The 27,758-nt window shown below is 36.5% G+C and overlaps 1 protein-coding gene and 2 long non-coding RNA genes across 3 annotated transcripts; 1 reads left to right on the top strand and 2 right to left on the bottom strand.

Moving 5' to 3' along the window:
- Window positions 1–10,289: 10,289 nt before the first annotated feature.
- Window positions 10,290–11,389, bottom strand: LOC121762555. The gene is made up of 2 exons (XR_006042252.1): window positions 11,058–11,389; window positions 10,290–10,645 (listed from the first exon to the last, which is right to left on the bottom strand). It is a non-coding gene; the product is annotated as an uncharacterized LOC121762555 (long non-coding RNA).
- Window positions 11,390–11,726: 337 nt separating this feature from the next.
- LOC121762554 lies at window positions 11,727–13,649 on the bottom strand. The gene is made up of 3 exons (XR_006042251.1): window positions 13,216–13,649; window positions 12,659–12,817; window positions 11,727–12,235 (listed from the first exon to the last, which is right to left on the bottom strand). It is a non-coding gene; the product is annotated as an uncharacterized LOC121762554 (long non-coding RNA).
- Window positions 13,650–13,796: 147 nt separating this feature from the next.
- On the top strand, window positions 13,797–19,281 carry LOC121762553 (ribonuclease 2-like). The gene is made up of 9 exons (XM_042158455.1): window positions 13,797–14,151; window positions 14,323–14,351; window positions 14,565–14,638; window positions 15,235–15,336; window positions 15,447–15,450; window positions 16,793–16,884; window positions 18,232–18,393; window positions 18,552–18,648; window positions 19,024–19,281. The coding sequence occupies exons 1-9, from the start codon at window positions 13,907–13,909 to the stop codon at window positions 19,068–19,070; spliced, it is 852 nt and encodes a 283-aa protein (XP_042014389.1). The 5' UTR covers window positions 13,797–13,906; the 3' UTR covers window positions 19,071–19,281.
- Window positions 19,282–27,758: the final 8,477 nt, after the last annotated feature.

Raw genomic sequence — 27,758 nt, 5'->3', positions numbered from 1 at the left:
GACAAACTCATTCAAGGATGTTTCTCTTTTATAGAGAGATATCCTTGAATGTTTTATGTTCCACTTTCGATGTGGGACAAACTCATTCAAGGATGTTTCTCTTTTATAGAGAGATATCCTTGAATGTTTTATGTTCCACTTTCGATGTGGGACAATCTCATTCAAGGATGTTTCTCTTTTATAGAGAGATATCCTTGAATGTTTTATGTTCCACTTTCGATGTGAGACAATCTCATTCAAGGATTTTCTATAAAATTGTATTTTAAATTATGTCATTTTTATTTTTTTAAGATTTTAATTATGTCTTTTTTTTATTTTTTAACTTTAAGTTGTAATGTTATTTTAAATTTTCATTTGTAAATTTAATTAATGTAATTTTTTTTAATTATGTAATTTTTTTTAATTATGTACTTTTTAAATTTTATTAATATTAGTGAATTTTCCCGTATATGTCTCGTAAATTAAATTTCGTATATTGCGTTATTGTTAATTATTGCATTTTGTATATATTTGTTAATAATGATGTGGATAGTATGTGGCTAGGCAATGGCTGGGCTATTGCTGGGCTATTTGCTTGTTTTGATGATGTGGCAGAAGGATTTTTAGTGCTGATGATGTGGCAGTGGCTAGGCTATGGCTGAGCTATTGCTGGGCTATTTCTATTGTGGATGGCCTTAATGAAATTTTTGAGCCAAAGATTAGACCGTAAACTAAAACATTTCCTCCCATAAATCTTGATCAGACAAAAAAAACGTGGGGTCTAATTTCTTTATGGGATAGCCTTCATAGTTAGCTAACAACCACTCAATTGATGAAACCATAAATTTTGCTACTTTTTTCATATTTTCTTGCTTTGTCAACTTTTGTTTTAAGAGGTTCCTTTGACATTTATTGCAACGTATTATTAGATTTTATGAGCTAAATTCATCAATAAATCTCATTAAATTTTCTTTTTCGAGAACATGAATCCAGATCTTCATCTTGTATCCTCATAGTTGTTTTATTTCTACATTAACGTTGTTATTTTTTAAGGGAAAAACTAGGTGACTACATTATGGACAACCATAATCTGGTTTAATAGCAAAAAAAATCGATATATTTATTACTTCCAGTTTAATAACAACTTAAGTTACTTTTCTGTCCTTTATACTAAAAATCCACCCCTTCTTTCCCTCCCCTTAAGAGTATCCACAATAGTGTGGACACTTCCACCTGCCCGCCACTTTTTGGTCCACAACCACAAAAAAAGTTTCCACAGCAATAGTGGACACTTTTTTTTTGCCACATTTCACTTTATTTTATTCTTTATATATTTAAATTCAATGAATATTAAAATTATCGGACTATACATAATTAGAAAAAAAATGGCTAATTAAATAAATTAAAATTGAAAACTAAATTTTTGTCGTATTAAAGTAAGGGGAAAATTATACAACGAAAATTTCATCTATGGAAAATCACACTGCGCCCACTCCCCTACGTGCCCAGACCTCTTCAATCAAATCGGCTTGGAGTTGGGTATGTGTTGTGCTCCTGCGCATATCAGTGAAACGTTGGAGCAGATATTCATTACTACGTGGTACACCCATTTGTATCAGCGCAGAGGCAACACCGTGACTTGTACTTGCACCATCTTCTGGTGCCCAACGCTCTGCAGTAAATCCTTCATCTTCTATTATCATATTGTGCAATATGATACATGCTAACATAATATTCGCGACATCATCTTCGTGCCAAACTCGTGTCGGGCACTGTATAATGGCACATCGCGCTTGGAGCACACCAAAAGCTTGCTCAACATCCTTCCTAGCAGCCTCTTATTTTCGCGCAAAATATTGTTTCTTCGGTCCAACCGGTGGGCGAACTGTCTTGACGAATACGGGCCAACGAGGGTATATCCCATCTCCCAAATAGTATCCCATGTGGTACTGCGTTCCGTTGGCTACGAATCTGATTTTTGGACCCTCCCCCCGGCACTCATCATTGAAGAGAGGCGAAGTCTGTAGAACGTTGATGTCGTTGTTCGAACCTGCAACACCGAAATACGCATGCCAGATCCGCAAACGGTAGTGAGCAACGGCTTCCAGAATCATAGATGGATGTTTGCTTTTGAAACCCGTAGTGAACTGGCCTTTCCACGCCACCGGACAGTTTTTCCACTCCCAATGCATGCAATCGATGCGGCTTATCATCCATGGGAAACCGTGCACCGAACCGTGCATATCTAGCAGTCTCTGGCACTCATCAGAGGTTGGCTTTCGTAGGAACTCCGGACCAAAGATTTCCCGGATGCCCTTACAAAACTGCCGGAGCACCTCTAAGCTAGTCGTCTCACCCATATGTAGGTATTCGTCGAACATATCAGTCGGTCCGGCATATGCAAGCTGCCTAATTGCAGCGGTGCATTTCTGAAAAGAAGACAGCCCGATCCGGCCAGTGCAATCACTCCGGAGGGTGAAGCACCTGTACTGCGCCGCCAATGTCGTCGCTATATGGGTGAAGAGCTGTTGCGACATTCTGAAACGCAGACGAAAAATCTCTGGTGGGTAACGGGGGTTATCGCCAAAGTAGTCTGCCATCAGCCGCTGGTGCGCTCCTCTATGGTCTTGTGGGATTGTCCGACGATGATGAATCGCACGAGGGAGCGCCGCCTCCGCCAATTCCACCGCCAGCGCCGCATCCTCCTCGTCGGCTTCCCTCTGCACCTTTTGAATCAGAGAATCCCACGCGTCATTCCGCAAATCATCCATTTTTTAAAAGTAATGGAATCTACAAATTTTAAGGAGACAAAGTATGAACAAAGAGTTGGAATGATGTGAAAATAATGTGGGGAATGAGGTGTATTTATAGGTAATTAAATAAATTTTTAAAAAAAACAAAAAAAATTGTCCGCTGCCGCGGCAGAAGCGCCGCACAGTAGACCGCCGCGTCCTCGCCGAATACTCGGCAATGACCCTTCCGCCCCCTCCCATCCGTCCACGCTGGGGCGGACGCTTTCTCCACTATAGTTCGCCGCGGCTGTGGCGTCTCTGAGGCGGCCGACGCGCCACCCCTATTATGGATGCTCTAAGTGGCGCCTAATTTTTTTATTTTTCCCTCTCTCCCACTTCCTGGTTTATTCAGTTTTCCCTCATTTCCTTCTCTCCAAAATTGCAACTACTCATAATTATTTCTACATTCCCACTTCCTGGTTTATTCAGTTTTCCCTCATTTCCTTATCTCCAAAATTGCAACTACCCATAATTATTTCTACATTCCCAACTCAACTATCAATATTTATTCTCTCTCTCCCATTACATTGTTTTTTTCATTTTATCCCACTCTCCCATTTCCTTCTCCACACAAATAGTTACGCCCATATTTATTCCCAGTGAAAAATTAATTTTGATTTTTTTTTGCATAATACTACTCTTTAATTTAGTTATATCATTAGGATATAATCTAATGACTAGCGTATCTTAGTCTATAATTTGTTTACACTAGTTTTTACACTAGCTATTAAGTAAATATCATTACTTTAAATTATAAATTAATTATGATAGTATTTAATTTTGAAAAAATTTACAACTTTATTAAGAAGTAATATATTTTAAACTAAATTTCAGTGAGGTATAAATCATTAATGCAGTAACAATAAAATCCTTTATCTTAGCCTATGAAAAATAATAAAAAAATAATTAAGTATTTTATTTATTGAAATGTGAATTAGATAATATAGTTATAATGATTAAGTATTTTTCTTTTGTGTTATTTTTTATTTTTGTTATTTTTTATTTTTTTATTATTTTTAATTCTTTAGTTCGTTCTTTTTTCATTAATTATCCAAAAATATATTATGCGAATTTTTTAAAAATTTTAATTTACTTTTAGAGATGAGTATTTTTAGAGTATTAATCATTATCTCTTCCTTAAGTATGTTTACAAGTGGTCAATTTTATATTTGTGATTTTTAAAATTACTTTATAATTAAATAATTGGATACAAATAATTATTCACAATTTATTTTTTTATACTATCATGTATCTGATTAATTATGATTTGTTATTTTCAAGTAAACATATACAGTTGTAGATAAGGAAATCACTTAATAAAAATCAAATAGTCGGAAGATGTACGTAACTAATAACTTAGATATATATAAATGTGGTTGATTTTATAATTTTAACAACTAATACTAATAAAATAGTTGGATGTGAAGGACTATTTTTAATATATTATTATTAACTAATAAATATATAGTATGAAGTAATTATATTCCGTAATTTTGACTCAATATGTCGAGTACACAAGATGTTACTCGACAATTTTAATAAATTAGTTGAATAGTAATATTAATAAATTAATTAATTATATATATATGTTGTTGACTTTATAATTTATAATTATAAGATTGTCTAATAATAAAATAATTGAATGTAAATCACTATTTACAATATTTTTTCAACTATATCATACACTCCCTAATTTTAATTACCTTTCAAAAATTTTAAGTCAAGATGTCGAGTACAAAAGAAAATATACATGATTATTGTCGATTAGTGGATAATAGTAGTACTACTAAGGTAAGTATCTATACATACTTTGCAAAATAGATAGATTTATTAATGATTTAATCAAATGTTTTGTTAATGTGCTAGGGATTTATTTTCATCCAACCTTTTGACTTATTGGAGCAATTGCAGTGAATTAATGTTTGATTAAATATTTTTAAAATTTATTTGGGTTATATATTATGTCAGAAAAATAAATAAATCAAGCATTGAGTTATTCTTATTTAACTACGTACGTATTTTATTTGTATAAGTAATTCTATGACATTAATGTTTGATCAAATAATTTTTAATGTGCTTGAGATTTTTAATGTTGTAAAACAAATAGATTAATTACTGAATTATTGTCATCTAATTATTTGGTTTGTGAGAAAAAATACTTATGACATTTTAGTCTTTGTTTAGATCTAATGTTGCAAAATAGATAGATCAATTAGTGATTTGATTAAATGATTTGTTAATGTGCTCGAGATATAATATTTCAAAATTCAACTAGTGATTTATTCTCATCCAGTCTTTTTGACTTATGGCATTATTGTTTGATTGAATATATATTTTTTAATTTACTTGAGTTCAAATTAATATCATAAAATTTAAATATACCAAATAATGAATTATTTTCATTGAACCATTTTTCTATAAAAGCAATACTCTAACATAGTGTGTGATTAAATAGTTCTTACTTATAACATGGTTGAGACTTGACATTTAGTGTTGTAAAATAAACAGATCAATTAGTGAATTAATCTTGTCTAATCATTTGGTTTTGTAACATAAATAGTACTATAATAATCTTGATTGAGATCTAATGGTGCAAAATTGATAGGTCTAGTAATTTGGTTATATGATTTTTTAATGTGCTCGAGAACTAATATTGCAAAATTCAACCAGTGATTTATTTTCATCCCACCTTTTGACTTATAACATTATTGTATGATTAAATTAATTGGAAGAGACTAATAATAATTAAGTATATATGGTTGATTTAGCAATTTATAACTTTAATAATTATTTGATAATATATTGTTGCATATTAAAATGAATCGATCTAAAAACTATAATATTTATGAAGAAAATATTATTTAATATATATTTAAAATATTATATAGATGAGTTAAAATCGTGTGATTATTTTTTACATCGAGGTTTGATTGTAACGTTGCAAAAGTTAAGAATCAAGAAATTACTGGTTTAAGTCATGGAAATTATTTTTGTGATGAAATGAGCTATGGAAATTATCGACATCTTATTTCATATTTTTGTGATGAGATGAGTTATAAAAGTTATTATTAGTATATGAATATTTTCTCTAAAAAAATCGGCTAAACTTTATGAAATTCTCTAGTATATGAATATTTTAACTTCTAGTAGTAGTATAGCAAATATTATTTCAGAATATTGCTATATGGTGGTTGCTATGGGAGTAATAGCAATATTATTTCAGATTATTGTAAATTAAAGATTTGTCATACGGTTGTTTCTACAATACTTATATTCAAGATTTGTGTATTGATTTTTTACTTATTTGGGAACTATAAAATGTAATTAATGCATGTTACTTTAATTCAAATTTAAAAATGAGAAGATGATGAATGCAGGTTACAAAAAATCGAAAATAGGCTGAAAGGATAATAAAGTCTTTTTAATTTATCCACTAACAATAATTAATATTTTATTATATAATTAACACCCAATTTTACTTTTATACCCTTGTGTGGTTGTCCACAAGGTGATTGTTTAGCATCACTACATTTTTAATTGGATGAACATGAAAATTGATAAAATACACTTGACAATAATGTGATCACGATTAATTAGGATATACGATGAGTTCATTTTGGAACATGTGGACTCATTTGGATTAGAGCTTTTGGTTTTTATGTAGTATAACAACTAGATATACTTTTATTAAATAATTTCATAATTTTACTTAATTGTGTAAAAAAATAATATAAATATACATTATATGTATGGGAATGCTCATTTTCTTTTTCCTTCTTTTTTTCTGAAAAAGTTATTGGCTTTTCAAGGACGTTTATTATCAATCTTTAGTCTTTTCTAAGTTAAATTTTCTCTATATTTTTTTTGTTTTTGCTTTTTCCTCATTTCAAGATTTTGTCTAATCGTGCAACGAGAAAAAGGAAACTTAATCTTTCCCAAAAGAAGTAGCTGCATACGTAAGTTTAGTAAGAAAAAGTTTACAAGATTCTACCCAATTCTGTTATTCTAGATTATCATTATTTTTCCTAGATTCTTGGTCTTTAAAACTTTTAGGCCACCCGAAACGCGTTACGCGGGTGGCTCGAATCCCGTAGAGACGGGCGCGGGACGCGTTGCAGCGTCCCGTCTCGTCCCCAGCCCGCCGAGACGCCCGGCTCGCCGAGACAGCCCGCAAGCTGTCTCGCCACGCGCGCGCGATGCGTGACGCCACTCGTCGGCCCGCGAGTGAGTTTCGTCACGCTGACGCAATAAATCATTTTTTTAATGATTTATTTAATAAAAAAATTAAAATTCAAAAACGGTAATATTACCGTTTTTCGACCGTTTTCCCAATTTTTTTTTATTTTTTTGCTCTATAAATACTCATATTTCATCCTCATTTTACACACAAACACACATCTATTCTTCTCAAATCATCTCTCTTTCCACTCCAATTTTAATTTCAAATCAACTCTTTTATTCTTCCCCCAAAGTTAATCGATCTAATGGATCCATATGAACAAATGCGTCGAATAATGGAAGAATCACTTAAAGAAGATCGATGCCGGGAGGCGGAGGAAGCCGCGCCGCCCCAAAGACGCTCTCGGACTTACATCCATCGTAACCGGGAGGAAGCTGCCGCAAGGTTAGTACGCGACTACTTCTGCGATAACCCGGTTTGGGGAGATACCTACTTCCGTCGCCGTTTCCGCATGCGGAAACCGCTATTTCTCCACATCACTAATACATTGGCAGTCCGGGAAGAGTTCTTCCAAGGAAGGTTCGACGCCGTCGGCCGTCCCAGCCACACGACGCTGCAGAAATGTATTGCAGCAATCTGTCAGCTTGCGACTGGACAAACGGCGGATGTGTTCGACGAATACCTCCACATTGGAGAAAGCACTGGGAGAATGTGCTTGATCCAATTCTACAAAGGCGTCCGGGCAGCCTTCACCGACGAATTTCTCCGGAGGCCAAGCACGACAGATTGCCCGTTTCTGTTCCACCTTCACGAAGAAGTGCACGGATTCCCCGGGATGCTCGGCAGCGTCGACTGCATGCACTGGCAATGGAAGAATTGCCCTGTGGCGTGGAGGGGGTCGTACACGAGCGGCCACAAAGGCACCCACCCCACCGTTATACTCAAGGTCGTTGCCGACTATCGGCTATGGATCTGGCATGCGTACTTCGGGGTCCCCGGATCGAACAACGACGTAAACGTGCTCCACAATCCGACCTCTTCGCTAGAGTTTTGGATGATAAAGCGTCGGCCATCAACTTCATCGCTAACAACCGGCGGTATAAAATGGGGTACTATCTTGCCGACGGCATCTACCCGAAGTGGCCAACCTTCGTGAAGACGTGCAGCAGGCCTGTGAACGCAAAGCAGCCTCTTTTTTCGCAGAAGCAGGAGGCTGCTCGTAAGGATGTGGAGAGGGCGTTCGGGGTTCTCCAAGCGCGCTTCAACATTATCAAAGCCACGACTCGTACGTGGTTTATGGAGAGTATGGTCGAAATCATGTATACGTGCATAATCTTGCACAACATGATTGTCCAAGACGAAGGACCTGAGGCGGGAAACTGGTTCGACCCTGAAGCCCCCGGAAGCTCTACCGCAAGTAGTCCGCCTCGCAGTGGACTGCATCCGTCTATATAAGAACGATTGTCTATTCGAGCAAGGACACGTGACTCTACCGCCCACGCCCAACTCCAAGATGATCTAATTGAGTACATTTGGGCAAAATTTGGCAACCGGTAGACGCACATCATCGTCGTTATTCTGCTTCTTTGAGCTTTAAAGATTTTGAATTAGTGAGAGTGAGCGGAAGAAATTAAATTATGTATTTTTCATTTTTTAGGATTTTTAATTATGTTTTTAATTTTTTTAAAGAATTTTATGTTGTAAATTTATTTTATTTAATGAAATGTGTTTTTATTAATTTAATTTGTTGGAAATAAAAATAAAAAATGAAAATGAATGAATAGTAATTTAAGAGATGGCTAAGAGACGGATAAGAGATGGAGGGTTGCATTTTCTGTCCCTTAGTTAATAGATGGAGTAAAAAGTATAATAGGGCCTAAGAATAGTAATTTAAGAGACAGTTAAGGGACGGATAAGAGACAGCATTGCAGATGGCTTTAGAGCATACAGTGTTTTGCAAGTATAAATTTACAAATATGAGCAAATCACACAAATCCCTTTAAGTGTTCAATTTTCACACATCATCACTTTTAAATGTACTTTTTGTATCTAAAATATCCTAAAAAAATCAGATTCATTTAGTTTCCTATGATGAAAGGGAGGGAAATAATAAAATCATGATATACGTTGTGCCTAATATGGTTGAATTAAATTATAAATATTTATGTGTTCCATTTAGATAATATTGAGTGGTGTCACAAATTGCTATGCGGCAAAATAATATAATTAGTACATAGCAAGTTTTGATGTTAATAATCTAGTAAAGAGAAAGATTCTATCTTGGTGAATATCTAGCTAGTATACCATCAAAAGGAGTGAAAAGAAAAAGGGGAAAGGAAAAGGAAATTGAGTTGGTGCATGCATTTTTGTCCTTTCCAAATACTTAATGATCAACATATCTTTTATTGTAAAAGATAGGAAATTAATACTATAAAATTAATACGTATCGAGGGAAAGAGAGAAGCATGGTTGCTTTACAAAACCCACGTTCTTTCTCCATGCATAAATGGAAAAAGTTTTGAAGATAAGACTACTCAATTTCATATTGACGAACATTTCAATTTGGGAAACTATTCTTGCCATATAATCGCACTTTCACATCAATACCTAAAAAACAAGACGACGTGATTAAATAAATTCAAACATACTACTATTTGCAATTCTACAAAAAAAAAAATTATAAATTTAAAATCTCGAGTCTTTAAAAACAATGCGCCCAAACTCGTCTCATTTAAAAGAAATTGCCCTAAAAAGAATCTTGAAAAGAGTCATATATAATTATTCAAACAAATGAAAAGGTGGACATACAATCACACATTTATGTCTCAAAATGTCAACATTATTGGTCGGTCCACCCTTTGGGGCCACACCCAATTCAATATGCGACAACTTTCATTTCATTTCATAAATTTTTGAATACTTAATAAATTGTTAAATAAATGAATAAAATCTTAAATACGAACAACGTATCAACCTCATCCCCCATATTTCAAATTCTATTATCTAATTATCAATACATATAATGCCTCTTACGTTTTCCTTAATCTTCGCTACACACTATTTATAGAAACTACTAATATATTAAAAAATTCGAACCAAATGCATTTTCATCATCACTCGAAATTGTAACACCGTTTCAAAATTGGTTCCATATATCCGATTTTGTGTTTTGAAATAGAAGCATGATACTTAAAAGCTAAATCATCATAGTTACATGTCCAAAATTTAGCACTAGCAATCAATCATAGCAGTAAAATTTTCCGTGATTGAAGCCAAGAATGCAAAAGCTTCAACTATATGAATGATTTATCAAAGCCAAAAACAATAATCATACACAATTATTCAGATGAATTATTCATCATATATTGTCACACATTCATTGTCACCACTTTTGTGCTCAAGTAGAATACTAAAAAAACACATACATATATCACCAAGTGCATACTCAATCCACAATCAAAACATCAACAACCTCAATGGGATGGATCATTACACAAACAGGATCATGATGGTCGCGTTTATCTTTTTTTCTTCTCCGTGTCCTTCCTTGTCTTTGCTTCGATCTTTATGCCGATGTTTCTCCGTGCTCTTTGTCCCTGTCCTTGTCTTTGTCTATGTCCTTATGCTTCTCCTCCATATCTTTAGACTCATTCTTTGATTTTCCAGCAATGATCATAGGAGTGCTCTTCTCAGGCTACAATGAGCATCAATCTCTTGAAAGATGATACAAATGCTATCAAGCATTGACAACAGATTGTGATACTAAAAAATTCAGCTAGAAAGATCAACTGGAATAAAATTTCCAACAAATAGAAAAGTTCACCAGATAAGCTTTACTCCTCCAGTACAAGATAAATTTTTTCTGACACTTCCTTGTACGATATGATTAAAATGATTTGCTGACCATATATAAGGAAAAAAAAGATTTAGTTATATGTGAACAATTAGATATCTTTGGTGAAGAGACTAGACTATTTTAGTTATCAACCAGAATCCATGACCAATATTTGGCATCTAATAGAGGGAATACTGAGTGTTAGTTACTCAGTAACTGTAACATCCAATCCAATCAGGGTAGAGATAATTCTTTAAACCATCATACTTACAATGCAATGCTAGAAGTCACTGCAATTCAGCTACAACCATAAACACTTGGTGTTATTGCCTTGAAGAAAGTATTCATTCTTCGAATGCATTGATAGAAATGAGGTTTGCTGCGACCGCGAGTGGCGTGCATCATGAGCCAAACCCGATGAAGGATGGATATAAGTGGGTCTCTAATTAGATCAATGACGTTTCAACTACACGAGGCTCGGAGAATGAAGAATGGTACACATAGTCCAAGCCGAAGGATCAGGCCAAGGAATCCTGGGGGTGCCACCTACTGGAGGAAGGGTCACCCGGGCAATCCGGTGGCCTCTCTACACAACCGGGTAGACTCGGACACCCTTATAAATCACATATTCACATTATTATTGATTTACAATAAATCAGAGGATCTGTCGAAAATCCCACCCAAAATCAGAATCAATCAATAGAATTGCAATAAATAAATAGCCTTGTAAAGCGGAGGACCCATCTTTTAATATACGAAATAGCGTTGTTGTCGATATCATTTGATTACTTAATTTCTCTAACACCATGACCATACGAGATTCGATATCAAGTAGTAGCAAACATAAATATTTAAGTGTTTATATCTTAAATTCTTGTTCATTTAACAAAAAATGTAATGAAACAGTAAAATATACGAAAAATGTACCGTGTAATTTAAGTAACAAAACTATCGACTATATATTAAATAATCAGTTTTTACATTTAATCGCGGCACATAAATAGTCAATTCTCAACGATATTAAGGGTTCGTTTGTTACCCATGTTGGCCTAACATGGGTTAAGAAGATGTAATATCCAATATCAGGTTTAGTGATAGAGTTAGCAATCTCTGGCCTATGTTTGTTTGCACAGACACATATCCCCACCTCCATAAACACGCTGTTTGGTATGCGTTTACGAAACTAGAGATACAAGTGTGCATTCCCGATTTTATCCTCATTGTTTTTCAAAACTAAACTGCTGCATCAAAGACAAGGCAGGCACATAAACTCAAACCAAGAACTGAACTTCCATTCTTCAAGTAAAAGTGAGGGCAGTGACCAACCAACATTCTTCGGGAAGTATGAGGTGAAATTACGCAATCCTTGAGCCAGAAAATTAGGATGTTCATTAGCCTTTTCTTCACTTGGATTTGCACTAGTTTTCTCCCGGGCCATCTAATCTAAACCTGTGTAAGATAGTGAAGTTAAAAAACCATAAACAGGGTCGGTCAGTACAACTAAATTGTCCAACCATCAAAACAAGATACTAGCTAGCTATACAGATAAATCACTTAATTTGACATGGAATTCCAGCATAAATGAAATGAAAACAATCTAACACATATGTTCAAGTAATTTTATGAATTAAATCAAAAGTAAAATCTTGATTCAAGAATCTCTACTACATAATTGGGGAAAGCAAGGCTTTCGGTATAAAAGTGTTCAAAGAAGTCCAAAATTGCAAAAAGAAGCAGTCTTTAGAAACAGAAAAATCATGGGCTCTCAGCTAATATTCATCAAAGAATGAATACGCAAATACAATTATGAATCCTGGATGATAGATTCATACAGTTAGTTATACAAATTAAGCTGAGGGAAATGTCGATTACCTTCAACAATCTACCACAACAATCCCAGAAAAGTTTGGCTATACTGAGTTCATTTCATTCAAAGTGAGATTCCCTCCTTTAAATAGCTGTGTTTCTCATCATCATCAGAGGAGGAGGAGCTACTGCCACTTGAGAAGTAAACCATCTTTATTAGAGAACCTGTAGATAATAAAGGAAAGATCAATGCAAAATCTTGATTGGTTCATCAACTCACTATTTTAAAACTTTGCATCACCGAGGGTACAGCTTTACAAAGTTGGAAATTATCAATAAATGAAGTAAAACTATACCAAGCAGAATGATAAATGATCTTGAATCCAAGTTGTAAAATTCGACAAGTCGAATTTAACATTTCCTCATAACGGAGTAACTTGTAAGAAAAATCCTACTACTTGAAAAGATTGCTTTTTTACGGGCATTTTCGTATAATTAAACTAGGAAGCGCCCAAATCACAATTGAAAATGGGAAAAGGGTAATCAATCGCAGTCGCAAATCAAACAAAAGCAACAACTGCAATTGCATACGAAGGATATCCAGCAATTAAACAAGCGATCACCTCCTATATCAAGAGAAAGATGCGAAACGTGATCACGATGACTGGACTTCAATTCCGAATTCGCAACATGAGTTCCAACAGTCTCCATCCCGTTGACGAATGAATCACGAAATTCGATTCGGCGGAGTCTCCGAGTAGCGACTAAATCATTTATACATAGAAATTGGTTAAGCCCATTATGAAATTATAATTCAGACGACCACCAACGGCAACCACGATGTTCGACCCAAACCAATTTTGTAGATGAACGCGTCGCGATACAGCAAGTGCTACTTGATTGTGCTGCAATTTTGCCGATCCATGGAGTGAATGGAGAATAAAGGTCAGGGGTATGGAAGTCAATTGGGTGAAATGCCAAAGCTTCAAGCTCCTTTCTTCCTCCCTATCGCAGGTTAAACTAGAGATTGAGTTATCTGCATTTTGGTTTCCCGTGTCTACGTTTCAGTCGGGTCGTGGGATGGAAGATCCGGGTCAGGTAGATAGCTAACATGCCAACCAAACAAGGAAGTTGGGGTAGATAGGGAGGCCTAACATGGACTAACATGGGTACCAAACGAACCCTAAGTAACCAACACCAACCAGTCCTAAAATCCGTGGACTTTCACAATAAATAAACAACTCTAAGAGACTTATTTCATCACGCAATTCAAACTAACCAATCTCGATCAATTCGCCATCCTCAGGCAACACCATGATCCCTTCTAATCTCACCGCGCCGCTCAAATTCGCGCCTCGGCACCTAGTTTTTGCACTGGTTCTATCGATTGGTTTGGTTTGCGTTGCGGTAGCCTATGCCGGCGATGTTCAAGAAGAGTTGCTGCTGAGAGGAGTTGCCGAGCAGAGGGAGTTCGATTACTTCAAGCTCGCCCTCCAGTGGCCCGGCACCTACTGCCGCAAAACTAGTAAATGTTGTGCCCAAAATGGCTGCTGCCGGGGGTAATTTCACTATTCTTGTTTATTGTTAAGTTTCCCCAAAATTTGCATGTGTTAGGTGTTTGCTCGTTCTGTTTTAGATGTATTGGCTTCGGTTGTTGATAATTGGCTAGTGTAGATTGATTTTGCTCACTGCTATGAACCTTACTTCAATTTTCTAATTTATTTGTGCAGGTCAAATGGACCCACGGGGTTTACAATACGTAAGTGCACTGATTTACATGGTTTACACTGAAGTCTGAAACTTAGAGTATTCATATATTTGCTTTTTCAATTATGAGTACTGCATCTGCATGAGCATACACAGAACAGAATGTTGTATATCAAAATATTGGATATAAATAATGATAAATGAATTTGTTATCCACTTTAGTGATGCAAATTAAGATTACGAGATGTTGCATTTTTCTTTGCAGATGGACTTTGGGCTGATTACAATGATGGAACGTGGCCTTCGTGTTGCTCGGGTAAAAAATTTGATGCTACAGAGGTACAAAATTGCTATAGTTTGAAAACATATGAGAAATATTATGTGCTTTCGTGCAAATAAAATTTTTGTACACTTTGATTTGGCCAAAGGAAAGAGAAGTGGAGCGCAAATACTTGCGCCCTTAGTAGTGTCTCATCATTTGATTTCTTGTGAAGGACATTGGTTGCTGCCAGGGATAACCAAGATATTAGTTCCTTTTGTGGACTCACTAGATATATCATTGTTTAATATCCTGAGTAAGACAATTTCCTAGAAGCTTCACTGGCTTCACAAAATTTGGTTTTAAGTTTGGTTAGAGGGGGAGAGTGAGTGTCTTCATGGGTGGTTTTTCAAACTTTACTGGTCCCTATCATATTTCAGGGTCTTTACTTTCATACAATCCTAATAATTTGTGTTCTCGGAGTCCTTAGTTTAGTTCTACAAAAAATGATTTAATGAAACTCAATTTTCCCAGTATTAATTACTCCGTAAGCAACACAGGGATGTGTTTACTTCTCCTGGAAAATGAACACTGCCCTTCATAAAAAATTATTGTTGTTGTTGCTATTACTATTATTATGACTCATTGTCATATCTTATGAAACCTGTTAACGCAGATTTCAACATTGCGTGAGGCACTGTATAAGTATTGGCCAACTTTAAGCTGCAGTAAATCAAAGAACTGCCATGGTGGAAAAGGATTATTTTGGGAACATGAGGTTTGTTAATTATCTTTGCTGAACTTAAGAATTTGTGATAATATTTCACTTAACTAATAAGTTCTTCTTTCCTTTTTGCCATTTTGGGACTGCAATCGTCTGGAAAAAAGTGGGGTAAGCATCTCTTGAAGTACAGATTCTAATTTTGTCTAATCCTGCTTTATTAATCTTAGAAAGCTGATCATACACACGCTGACTTGCACATGTTTAGATTGACATTGACTTGAGATAATGTTTCTGGTTACGCATAGCAATTGAATTGCCAAATCCTTGCTATGGCATAAATAATTATCTCTCTTTTAGTCATTTTGGTTGCGTCTCCCGCCCGGACTAGGCCAGCACTATATTCCGTGTAACATTTTTTAATGATACTGACTACATGTGATTGGACTTATCGAACCTGTATACTAGTATTGGTATAATCCTATTTTCACCTCCAACTCTGCTTTAATTCTCAGCAACCTGACCTTATAATAGAAAAACCTAGATAGACCAAATTATTTCATAAATCATCAAGAAGCTTGAAAATTCTTTGCAACTTTGCATGATTTGCTCTTAAAGTCTGTAGGTGTTGTTATGTCTATCTACTAGGTTTATGTACAACCGGAGAAGCAGAATATAATATTGAGCCCTGGGTGTTTTCATGTACCTGAGTTTATGTATGTCACAATACAAGAGTCTTTATGAATTTTCATGTAAGGTTCTTCATCTGTCAATTAACATAAAGAACCTACACTTCGAATAGGGAAATTTGGTTCTAGTAAAATTCATTTGAACTAATTGAACCATCCACTATCTTTAAGTGCTTGTGCTGCGCAAAGCAGATGTACTCTAGTTACCAGGATTGCTCCTCCTCCTAGGAATATGTCATTCATGCTTGTCATTTTCGATCTGCATCACTAGGGTACACAATCTGGATCACTGACATGGGTGACCCCATTACACATTCAGATAAGGCTTTTGGTGATTTATATGGTCAGTTAGTCAACATAAATATTTTTTTTAATGTCTTAGTTGTTTGTCTAATGAAATGTCCCTTTCTTCACTTCAAATTCTTAATATCTATATTTGTAACAAGAATTCATTATACTCCTTAATTTTATGTTAAGAGTTTTTACATCATACAGTACAATTTTCTAATTATCAAGCCAAATGCACTCTTCAAATGTTTTGCCTAAGTCACTAAGCATTACCTCTGATAGCCTGATACCATATACCACCCAAAGTACTGTTGTGCATACCCTTGCTTGTCCCTCATTCTGAATTATACCGCATTCCTAGTAGCTACGAGATGTACAATGATATTGATTTTCAGAACTTCAGAATCTCAATCATTGGTTTCGTATAAACACGTGTTGTCTGTGTTTATTCTTTATTGTGCATATAATATAGTATTTTATATGTTGTAAAATTATTGCAGAAGAACCTAACTATTTTCTTTGTTAATGGTCTGTAGAAAAACATGGAACATGTGCTGCTTCAGTAACAGGAGATGAATACAATTACTTTGTGACAACTCTTAATTTGTACTTCAAGTATAACGTCACGGTATGGCGCTATCCCTATTAAAGCTTTTGTATTTGCTTTGCCCCTTGAAAATTCTGTATGTCTTCATTCAGGCTTTTTATGTACAGTCATGGATATTTAGTATGTTGCATTGCCCTTTGTTTGCCTCTTAATGAGAAGTAATCACAAGCTCATAAAGTACAAATTTATGGAGCTGCTTCTAAGGGAAAGTTTGATTTGATCAAATAGCCTTGACTTAGTTTTATGAGCATTCTTTTTATCAAGATATGGTCAATGTGGGTCCTGCTGGTTCTGCTCTCATGTTGTTTCCAACAATAATAGATCCTCATGAACGTTGAGCTAGTTAAAGTATTAAAGTGTAGCATGTGCCAGTTAACGGATAAGTCAATGTCAACATCTTCAATTTTATTTTGTGCTCTCCAGTCGTTAAACAAAGAAGATCCATCTCCACCCTCCTCTCTGTCTTTTAGGAGCTCCAACAAACCCAAACCGTAGTTTTTAGCATACATGCACTTATTCAGTATCCCACAACAGAGTTTGAGTTATGCTATCTAGGTATGCCTATGGAGACATGGCTAGGAACTGCTAAAGGTTACTTGGTTGGGTATTAAAATGGACGAGTTTTAATATAAGTGAGGGATTCCCAATGATGGTTCTTGGTATGTAGTATCTGAACTCATAATCATATTGAGTCCATGATATAACCTTTTTCCTAGCTACTCCCGTCATTAAAAATTATTAGTAAATTGCAATACCATTGCCATTGAAGGATTTAACCAAGGGTCCCTATTCTTTTCTTTGCCTTTAATATAGGCTGGTTTCTCTAAGTGACTTGCAGCCAGGGTTTAGTTTTTTCCAGACAACTACAGGTTACCCGTGAGACATGAACTGAACATATAATGAATATTGGTTACGAGTGATCAGTTGACTAATGATATGGCCCGACTTGTTTGTGATGATTAATACTCCCTCCGTCCCACTCAAGATGTCCACATTCTTGAGTGGCAAGGGATTTTAGGAGGAGTTATTAGATGGAGTAAGTAGAGAGAAAAATGTAATTGAATATTTTAATGAGGATAGAAAGGAGAGATGGATTTCCAAATATAGAAAGTGGTCATTTTGAGTGGGACAAACTAAAAAGGAAAGGTGGACATCTTGAGTGGGACGGAGCAGTATATATTGGAGAAGGGGCATTACCTCCATTGGAGTATAGTAAATTTCTAATACTAGTTTTATTTCCATGGAATAGTGCCTATATAATTGGAGAATAGCATTTCAGATTATGACTGTTACAATCACAGCTATGCATGTTTTATTTTCCATTTAAGTCTCCCCCGCCTTAATTGATATGTATTTTACCCTGTGCAGGAAATTCTGGCAGAAGAAGGATATGTAGCGTCTAATTCTGAGAAATATCCGATTGGAGGCATTATTTCAGCCATTCAAAATTCGTTCAAGGCAACGCCAGAAGTTGAATGCTCAAGTGGTGCTTTGGAGGAACTGTACTTATGCTTCGATAAGACTTTTAAGGTTTTGTATCCATATCCTGTTAATTCCCTTATCATTAGTGGAGTATTATTTATTTTTCCCATCCTACTCTTACTTGCTATAATCTCTTTTGACTTAATTATTTGACTGCTGACTATAGTCACTAATCTGAAATTGTCATAACTCGTTTTTTTTTGCAGCCTCGTGATTGTGTGATTGAAACCACCACAAACAGCGGCACACTTACTTCATCGAAATGCCCCACCTATGTCTCCTTGCCGGATCTTGCCTCGTCAAGTAAGTTCAATTTTCTATCCTCCTCTTATACACCATATTTTTCAGTACATCACCTCATAAACCTGTCCCTCATAAACTCTATCTCACTTATGAAAGCAGCAGAATTTCCTACAACAGGCTTATTAATGCTAAAATCTTGATGATGATAGGAGACATGACACTTGTACAGCCCGAGTCTTATCCTAGATATATAAAACATTTTGAGCATCTTTAGTCGTCTGATCCTTCAAATTCCCAATTATATGTCTTACATGCGATATAGTTCAGATCACTTTGTTCGATTCCTTCCTCATATCACAAAATAGCTCATCAAAGCTACGTCTGCTCTACTTTTTATGCGTCTCTCATGCCTGTAATAACCCTTTCTGGTTGCAGATCTTGAACACAGCAGTGCATATCCCACTCTGAAATCATCCATCTGAACGAGATGAGGTTGGGGAGACGCAACTCATCTTGCTACGCCTATCACGCAATAAAAATTTCCAGGAAATTCATCTGCAGTTAAAACCTGTTTACATGTAGTATGTACTATGTTTAACTTAAGATGTGTATCATGCCATATTATACTGTACTGAGACGTGAGATATGAATTTCCTGGTGTAACAGAAATGAAGCAAATTTAAGTTTGTTAAACACTTGGTAAATATAATTGAAAATGAAGATAATTTATTCAAAAGAAGGCCCACTTTCCTTCATGGAAAGCCTCGGCAAAACCGTTCTAATTTTCCTTCAAAATCCAAGGACATCTTTTTATAATTATTGAAAGAGGAAATATAGAGCATGTAATTCTATATTACTCGAGGCATTACTGCTCCACTTCTCCAAGTAATAGTTGCAACCAATATTTGTATAACCTGGTCTTCAAATAGTTCATTAATCTGCAACCATTAACGTTTAAAGTTCACTTCATACTCTTTACACAATCTTCATTAGTTTAATTTAAAATTTGTGTTTTCTAACTACTTTTTATACTCCCTTTGTCTTTATATAGTTGGGACCATTTTTTACACAAGATTTAACAAAAATAGAAAATTGTATTAAATGAGTTAAATGGATAGAAAATAGATGAAAACAATAATAAAGTAAGAGTGAAGAGATTTATTGCTTTTTGCTAAAAAGTAAAATAACTAAATTATAGTGGAACAACCTAAAAAAATACGACTCAAGTGCAGTAGGACGGAGAAAGTAATATTTAGAGTTTTTCTTACTCTCATTTGACGAGATTATAATGTTCTGTTGCATGTAGGGGTGAGCAAATACTCAAAAACTGAATATTCGATCTAAACCAAATCGAAATTCGAAAATTGGACTCTATTTGGATTTTGGTTGGGTTTGATTCAACATTTGATAAGTAAAATTTAATTATTGATTCAGTTCGATTTAGATATATTAAAAAGCTAAAGAAAAAAAATTAACATACTTCCTCCGTATAGAAATAGGCTGAATCTCCTTTTTCGTCTGTCATATAGAAATAATTAATATTCATTTATTGAAATCTTCTCTCTTCTCTTTTACTTTATCATTTATTGAAATCAGCGGCCCCCGCCTCACCATCGTACCCTGCTGCTAGGGATGTCAATCGGGCCAACCCGTTCGGGTACGGGCCAACCCATTCGGGTTGTCGGGCCATTCGGGTACGGGCTATTCGGGTTATGATTTTTTCGGGTTATAAAAGTCCGACTCTAACCCTAACCCTTCGGGTTTCGGGCTAACCCACCGGGTTATTCGGGCCAATGCGTATTTTTAATTCTTTTAATATTTTTAAAAAATAATACGTATTTTAAATTTTCTTTAATTATATACGTATTTTTAATTAATCATTCAATAATGAAATACATATTTTTAATTTTCTTTAATATTTTTAAAAAAGATTAAGTTATTTAAATTTAAATAACTTATTCATTAAATAATTATTTACAAAATATCTATCAATAGTATGTTTATGTTTATGTATTTAAAATATAAATCAACACTTTGTTTCAAAATTCAAACATAAATCAATTCGTAAAATATTAAATAAAATTTTCATAAGAGTGAATTATCAAGATGCTAGCTAATTGGAGTAACTCTAAGTTTTCTTGAATTATGATTGGTCAAATTTAATTTATTCCAACTGTAAATAAGTCAAATAATAATTTATCTTTGTTTTAAGAATCATCAAAATACGCATAATTCAATGACGAAGCAGCGTCAAAATACTTTGCACTATTATATTGGAAATATACTAAAAGAAAGCTTTTATATACGAGTATTTATGAATCCATGAACCACATAGTGATTTTTTTCGTGATCTTATATAGTCGGTTGACGTATTTGGATTTTGCATGGTTTTAGAGGGTTGTCTTGGATTATTTTGATTATATTTCTATATTTTGGTATGTTTACATGTTTGTTGAGAAATGATAGAAAATGGATTAGAAAATGTACACAAAATATGTGGATGTGTAGCAGCCCTGTTTGAGTCAATGTTTCTCGCGATTTTGAAGTCTGATAAACCTCTAATACATATCATTCTCTTCGTCTTCGAAAGAGCTTCGCGTGGATATATTGCACGCCTCAATCGGAGCTTTATAGAGAAAGTTATGATCGTTACAAAAACTGCTCGATGTGCAGAAGCCTTCAACCCGACGGGCCGACCCGTAACCCGAACGGGTCAGCCCGCCTAACCCGACAACCCGAACGGGTCAGCCCGAATGGCCCGATTTTAAATTCGGGCTTGGAAATTACAACCCTAACCCTGTATTTTTATCGGGTTATTCGGGCCAACCCGCGGTTTCGGGTTACATTGACATCCCTACCTGCTGCAGGCGAGGTAGTGCCCCGTCCCATGCCCCTCCATCTCCTTGTCCTCCCCATCCTCCCTGTCGCCGTTGGTGCGTCTGTAGGAGAATCCCGGATCGGAGATAGCCCCAACTCCTCCATCGAGAACGTCTCGATGCCAGTGAACTGAGTTTCGAGAGGAGTACTTGGGGGGTTGTCCGTCGATAGTAAATCCAGATAGGGGCGATAGACATTGTCCATCGTTGATTGGGGGACCCCCTGCATACTCCCCCCCCTCCCGGCAGCGACAGGCGAGCCCTGCATCATCCCCGGCATCATCATCTCGGGTATCTGGGGCGGCATCATCCCCGGCATTCCGAGCATCATCCCCGGCATTGGGGGGCACTCACCCTGGGCATTTGGGGCATCATCCCATACCAAGGCGGGTACATGTTGTAGTACCCGGGCATCATCCCCGCCGTCGTTTGGGGTTGGGGCATCATCCCTGCCATTCCGGACATCGTGTCCGACATTGGGGTACTTCCGCCTGAAGGGGTTGGTAGCGGAAGCGTGCACTAATTATCCTATCACATGAGTTTGATCTATTTAGCAGATTATTCAGACAAATTCTATTCGCGCAATTATCACATGTATCATGCTCATAACTTGAATTAAAACATGTTTTAGCATATAAAATCCCTAAAACATGCTTACTACGGAATTAGCCAATTTACCTCGTTGATTCAATCAAGAATCGATGATGGCTTGCTCCGTCTCCACGTGAAGATCTTCAATACAAGACATATTTCGAGAAGTCATCAATAAATGTAATGAAGTATCGAAAACCACCTCTTGCCTCCGTAGACATTGGTCCACATACATCGGAATGAACGAGCTCAAGTACTTCCTTGGCCCTATTGCTCTTAGCCTTAAAAGGCCTCTTGGTCATCTTGCCTTCTAAGCATGACTCACACTTATGAAAAGGTTCCTCCTCTAGACCTTTAATAAGATCTTGTTGAACAAGAAAATGGATCCTCCTTTCATTTGCATGACCAAGTCTAAGGTGCCATAAGTACGTTTCGTTCATTGAACTTGAAGGTTCCTTTCGTTTCTTTGAAATTTTCGATGTTGTATTGAGTTCTGATTTGTGATTATTAAATTGTGTAGCAGTGATTGTGTACAGATTGTTTTCCATGATACCACGACAGATATAAGAACCATCTTTCTTAATAACGCAGTTGTCATTAAAAGAAATCGAATATCCATCAAAAATCAATTTAGAAACTGAAATTAAATTTCTTATAAAAGAAGGTATCAGCAAAACATTCTTCAAAATAAAAAATATATCACTACTAAAATGCAAATAAATTTCTCCCACTGCAACAGCCGCCACTTTGGTAGCGTCGCCCAGCTGGACTTCGATCTCACTATCATGTAACCGTCTTGTCACCTGCATTAAGTCAGGATCAAAACAAATATGATCAGTGGCTCCTGTGTCAATAACCCAAGTGCAAGTAGATGTCAGAGTCAAACATGACTCAACTACTAAAGCTTGGTGCATACCTGTAGCCTTGCCCCTTTTAGGATAGTCTGGCTTCCAATGCACCTTTTCTCCGCACTTGAAACACTTCCCCGTGGGCTTCTTGTTTGCCCTCTTCTTCTTCTTTCCCTTAGCTACTTTGCCCGATTCTGAGTTCGGTGCCTGCCTTTTTCCTTTGCTAGGCTTGAAGCCAGAGGAACGAGGTGCCGAAGTCATCATGGCAGCCTTAGCCCGAACCATAAGGTCCTCTGCTGACTGAAGTTCAGTCAACAGTTCTGCCAAGGTGTAATTCCTTTTTTTCATCTCGAAGTTGAGCTTGAACTGCTGGAAGCTAGGGGGAAGACTTTGAAGGAAGATTGTTACCTGGGACTCGGGATCGATCGTCCCTCCCAACACCTCAATCTGGCTGAGGTGGCCCATCATTTCGAGGACATGGTCCCTCACAGACGAGTCTTCCTTCATTGTCTTCGACATGATACTCCGAAAGGCTTGAGACTTAGCCATTCGATTCTGAGTACCAAAAAGATTCTTGAGATTCTACATAACCTCGGCGGCAGTTTCCATAGCAGAATGCTGATGCTTGAGTACTGATGACATAGATGCCAACATGTAGCACTTAGTCATCTCATTCGCCTTATGCCACCGTCTGTGTGCATCTCTGACTCCTGCCGCAGCGGTAGCCGCTGGCACTGGAGGTCGCGGGGTTGTAAGTACAAAGTTGTACTCTTCAGCCGTAAGAACGATGTCCAAATTTTGTTTCCATTCTATGTAATTTTGGCCCTCGAGTTTGTTTTCTTTGAGTATTGCAGAAAGAGGATTGAACGACATATTGACGATTTGATTTGCACTGCAAAACAGAGTATTCTACTATTGTCATAAACTTATGTAAGAAGTTTGATTAGATTAACCATAAAACTTTTCAAAATCTTACAACTGTAAAATTAAAATTTTGTACCCTCCAGAGGAAGTCAATACGCATTAAAATCTTACAATTTTACTGATCACAATACCGACGAATAGTCCAGAGACCACAGATTGGCATGGCCGCCTAATGTTGCCTAAGCAAGACCATCTCTTTAGCATTACATAGTCTCATTTCTACAACACACTCCCATAACAATGTTCATGTGCTGCTAACAAGATCAAGCTATCTCATAAATCCTGTGTGAACTTCTGAATCTCGTAGTTTCTTAGAATTATTGTCCCCACAGAGCAGGTGGCGATAATATTGGAAACTACATTCTAGTTCATACTATTTATATTTGAGAAGTCCGCCCTCATGAACTTGCTATTTTCTTTGGATTATTGTCCCCACAGAGCAGGTGGCGATAATATTAGAAAAAGGCTTCATAAATTGCAGACCAATTGATGGAGATCATATACAAACGTTGAGTTCGTAATTATAGCTTAGATATTTGGGTTATGGTTTTTCTTTAATTATCCTTAGCCTTAGGGCAGAGAAAGACTTGATTAAATTCTGTTGGTATTTAATTTGCTGGATAATTAAATCTTTAGATTAATGTTATTATCTTCCTTTAGGAAATTGTTGTTCTAGAATTTAATTCTTATTCATGTCTACTATAAGGTATATGTAAAATAAATAAATTATTTAATCCTTAATAAGACATGAAAAATAAATTCAAATTATTTCCTTGTTCAAGATTAGGAAGAGATATTTTATTATTTAATGTATTCATACATATCTATCCTTATTAGGATCTTAAATATATAAATATTAGGAAACTATTAAATTATTCTTATCCATATCATCTAGGAATCAAAATAATATTATTTATTTCCATAGATATAGAAAATAATAAAAATATTCCTTAAATCTAGATTAATATTAGGAAACTATTAAACTATTCTCATCCATATCATCTAGGAATCAAAATAATATTATTTATTTCCATAGATATAGATAATAATAATAATATTCCTAAAATCTAGGCAAATCTTCCATGAAGATTTTATTTCCATTAAATAATAATATTTTAATGATATCTTTTAATAAAATAATTAAATAATCATTAAAATAATCCTTCATCGTACGAGGTTCGCACGAACGATGAACGACGAAAATCCGACGAGTTCTTCGTCAGACCACGACGCTCGCAGCGTCTCGGCCACCAGCGCGAAGGTGGCGCACCAGCGTCTCGGCCCGTCGAGCCATCGGGTGTCGCCGCGTCTCGGCCAGGGGTGAGCGCCCGTCTCGGTCTTGTCGACCGTCGGGTGCCTACGCGTCTCGGCCAGCTGCGAGCTCCCGTCTCGGTCGTGTCGACCGTCGGGTGCCGACGCTCCTCGGCCATCTCGGTACATCGGGTGACGCGGTCCTCGGCCAGCAGCGCGCACGACGGTGGCGCTGCTCTCGACTAGTTGCTGTCGCCCGTCTCGGCCTATCCGAGCGACGATGCTCCCATCTCAGTGGCACACGGCGCGCGACTCGGCGCATCCGTCTCGGCCAGTGGCTCGGGACTCCGTCTCGGACCTTCCGCCTAGGGTTGGAGTTCCCTCGCGTCTTGGTGTCTCGGCCGGTTCTCGGTCGAACCGCCGCACCACGCCAGCATCCATGTCGGTCTTGACGCGGGTGCGTCTGGGGCGTGCCATCTCGGCCTGCGACGCGCACGAGCCCTCGTTCGTCCACGCGTCGCCCCGTGATCGCGAGTCCCCGGCTCCCACTGTCTCGACATCCCTACCTCGATCGCACGTGGTGCGATCCGTCTCGGTGCGAGCGCCGACGGATTGCACGTCTCGTACGATCAAGCAATTCAAGTTCTTTGATTCGAGAGTTCTTGAGTTCATCATGCATAATAAATTAAACAAAATACCAAGAACATGCTTCGTAATCAAATTGGACATGCATACATGAATTTCGCGAAATTTAAATCCAAATAATCAAAGCCAAAGACTGGCTCTGATACCAATTGAAGGGGTTGGCAGCGGAAGCGTGCACTAATTATCCGATCACATGAGTTTGATCTATTTAGCAGATTATTCAGACAAATTCTATTCGCGCAATTATCACATGTATCATGCTCATAACTTGAATTAAAACATGCTTTAGCATATAAAATCCCTAAAACATGCTTACTACGGAATTAGCCAATTTACCTCGTTGATTCAATCAAGAATCGATGATGTCTTGCTCCGTCTCCACGTGAAGATCTTCAATACAAGACAGAAACTGCTAACGGAGGAGGCACAAATTTCGAACTCTCTCTCTCTAGAGGGGGACGAAACTTTTTTGTAGAAAAGTAAATTTTTTTTCTGTCTCCTTTATTCTCCTATTTATATTAAGTAACAAATTGGGCCCAGTCAGGGATATAAGGAAGAATTGGATCAGGCCTCACCAAATTAGCTTTTTACTAATTAAATTGAATCCACAATTTAATATAAGCTTATATTGGAATATTACAAGCAGCCACTACAGAAGTAATATTGCACTGTCTTTCCAAATCCGAAATTACAAGTATTACGGGTTTCCTTTATTTGCGTTCAATTCATTTCCCGCGCTTAAGATAGAAACATCCATTAATTAATTAATATTTGCTATGGACTTAATTAATCAACATATTTAATCTCCAATAGTGGACTTAGCAAGAAACTCTTATTTATTATTCATAGAGTAATCAAACTCCAACTAGCTAGGTTCCGAACAATAAAACCTTGTTTCGAGCTCCTCTTGTGGATGTTATCAAACGAGACTCTCCTCGCGCACGATTCAACGTAATAGCAATCCTAGCGCCGCTAGATAATGATCACCACTACCCAATATACCTGGATCGTTGGGTTACGAAAAACTCGCACCTTTGGTAAGTCAAAGTAGTAGATACTCAATATCGTATGCTCAATGCTAACGTACATTGATTAAGAAATTATTATCAAGACCTCGTCTTTCAGTAGATAGCATAAAGACTCGTCTTGCTGTTAGATCCATTCAGTGCTATACCACACCAACGTCATCTTATTTCAATAAGGCTTAGAAATAATTGGACTGACATTGCAACCTTTCACGATAGGTAGTCTAGGCCTATCTGGGTTGTAAAATTTTTCTTTTTCTTTGTTCAGAACTGACCGTGTTACCTTAAAATGGACGACGCCCACAACCGGTCTACTAGAACAAAGACTTAGACTTTGTTACGTTCTTATACATTTAAATATGCAATAAACAACCATTAAATGTAAAACATAACAACATTACGACAAAAATAATCTGTTTTATTCATTGGAAAATAACAAGTAGAGTTTTACAGTATCCAATCACTCGAAAGGTGATTTCTAGTATACAAAACCCTAACACCGCCAACGGGAAAGATCTGTCCTCGTGACTCGCTCGTGGCTGGGGAATCACTATCGTGGTACTCTATTTATCTTCGAAAGAAAAGTATTTAGAGAGATAGAGATACTCGTTAATAAAAGTGGGGCGAATTAAATGAAATTCAACTGCTATTGTTAGGCTAAAGCCACTGTGGATGCTCTTATGACTTTGTGTATTAGGTATAAATTGCAAACTGGACAAAATAATGGAGTAATAGCTTTTACTTGAACGGAAGTTGTTTACTAAGCTCCTCTTGGTTTTTGGCTTTATGTTAGTAAAATAACAACTGTATGGAAGTGGAAATAAAGAATTGACTACTCCAACACTGATATAATTACTTCCCACTTCTTCACATCATCTTTTATATACACATGACTATATTTATTCTCAGTATGAGACGTCAGAGTTCACCAAAATTTATTTGTCACATTTCAGAGTAACCTCACAATAACATAAATTGCAGAAGCTAGAAGACAGATTTTACAAGTATTG

This window comes from Salvia splendens, chromosome 13, assembly GCF_004379255.2.
Source record: "Salvia splendens isolate huo1 chromosome 13, SspV2, whole genome shotgun sequence".
Lineage (NCBI taxonomy): Eukaryota > Viridiplantae > Streptophyta > Magnoliopsida > Lamiales > Lamiaceae > Salvia > Salvia splendens.
This window is presented reverse-complemented; position numbering and strand designations above follow the sequence as displayed.

Excerpts from the sequence above, each read along its gene's own strand:
- LOC121762553 (XM_042158455.1), top strand. The coding sequence starts at position 13,907 with ATGATCCCTTCTAATCTCACCGCGCCGCTCAAATTCGCGCCTCGGCAC. Across the intron at positions 14,152-14,322 it reads CAAAATGGCTGCTGCCGGGG|GTCAAATGGACCCACGGGGT; the intron begins GTAATTTCACTA and ends TTATTTGTGCAG. Across the intron at positions 16,885-18,231 it reads ACTTCAAGTATAACGTCACG|GAAATTCTGGCAGAAGAAGG; the intron begins GTATGGCGCTAT and ends TACCCTGTGCAG.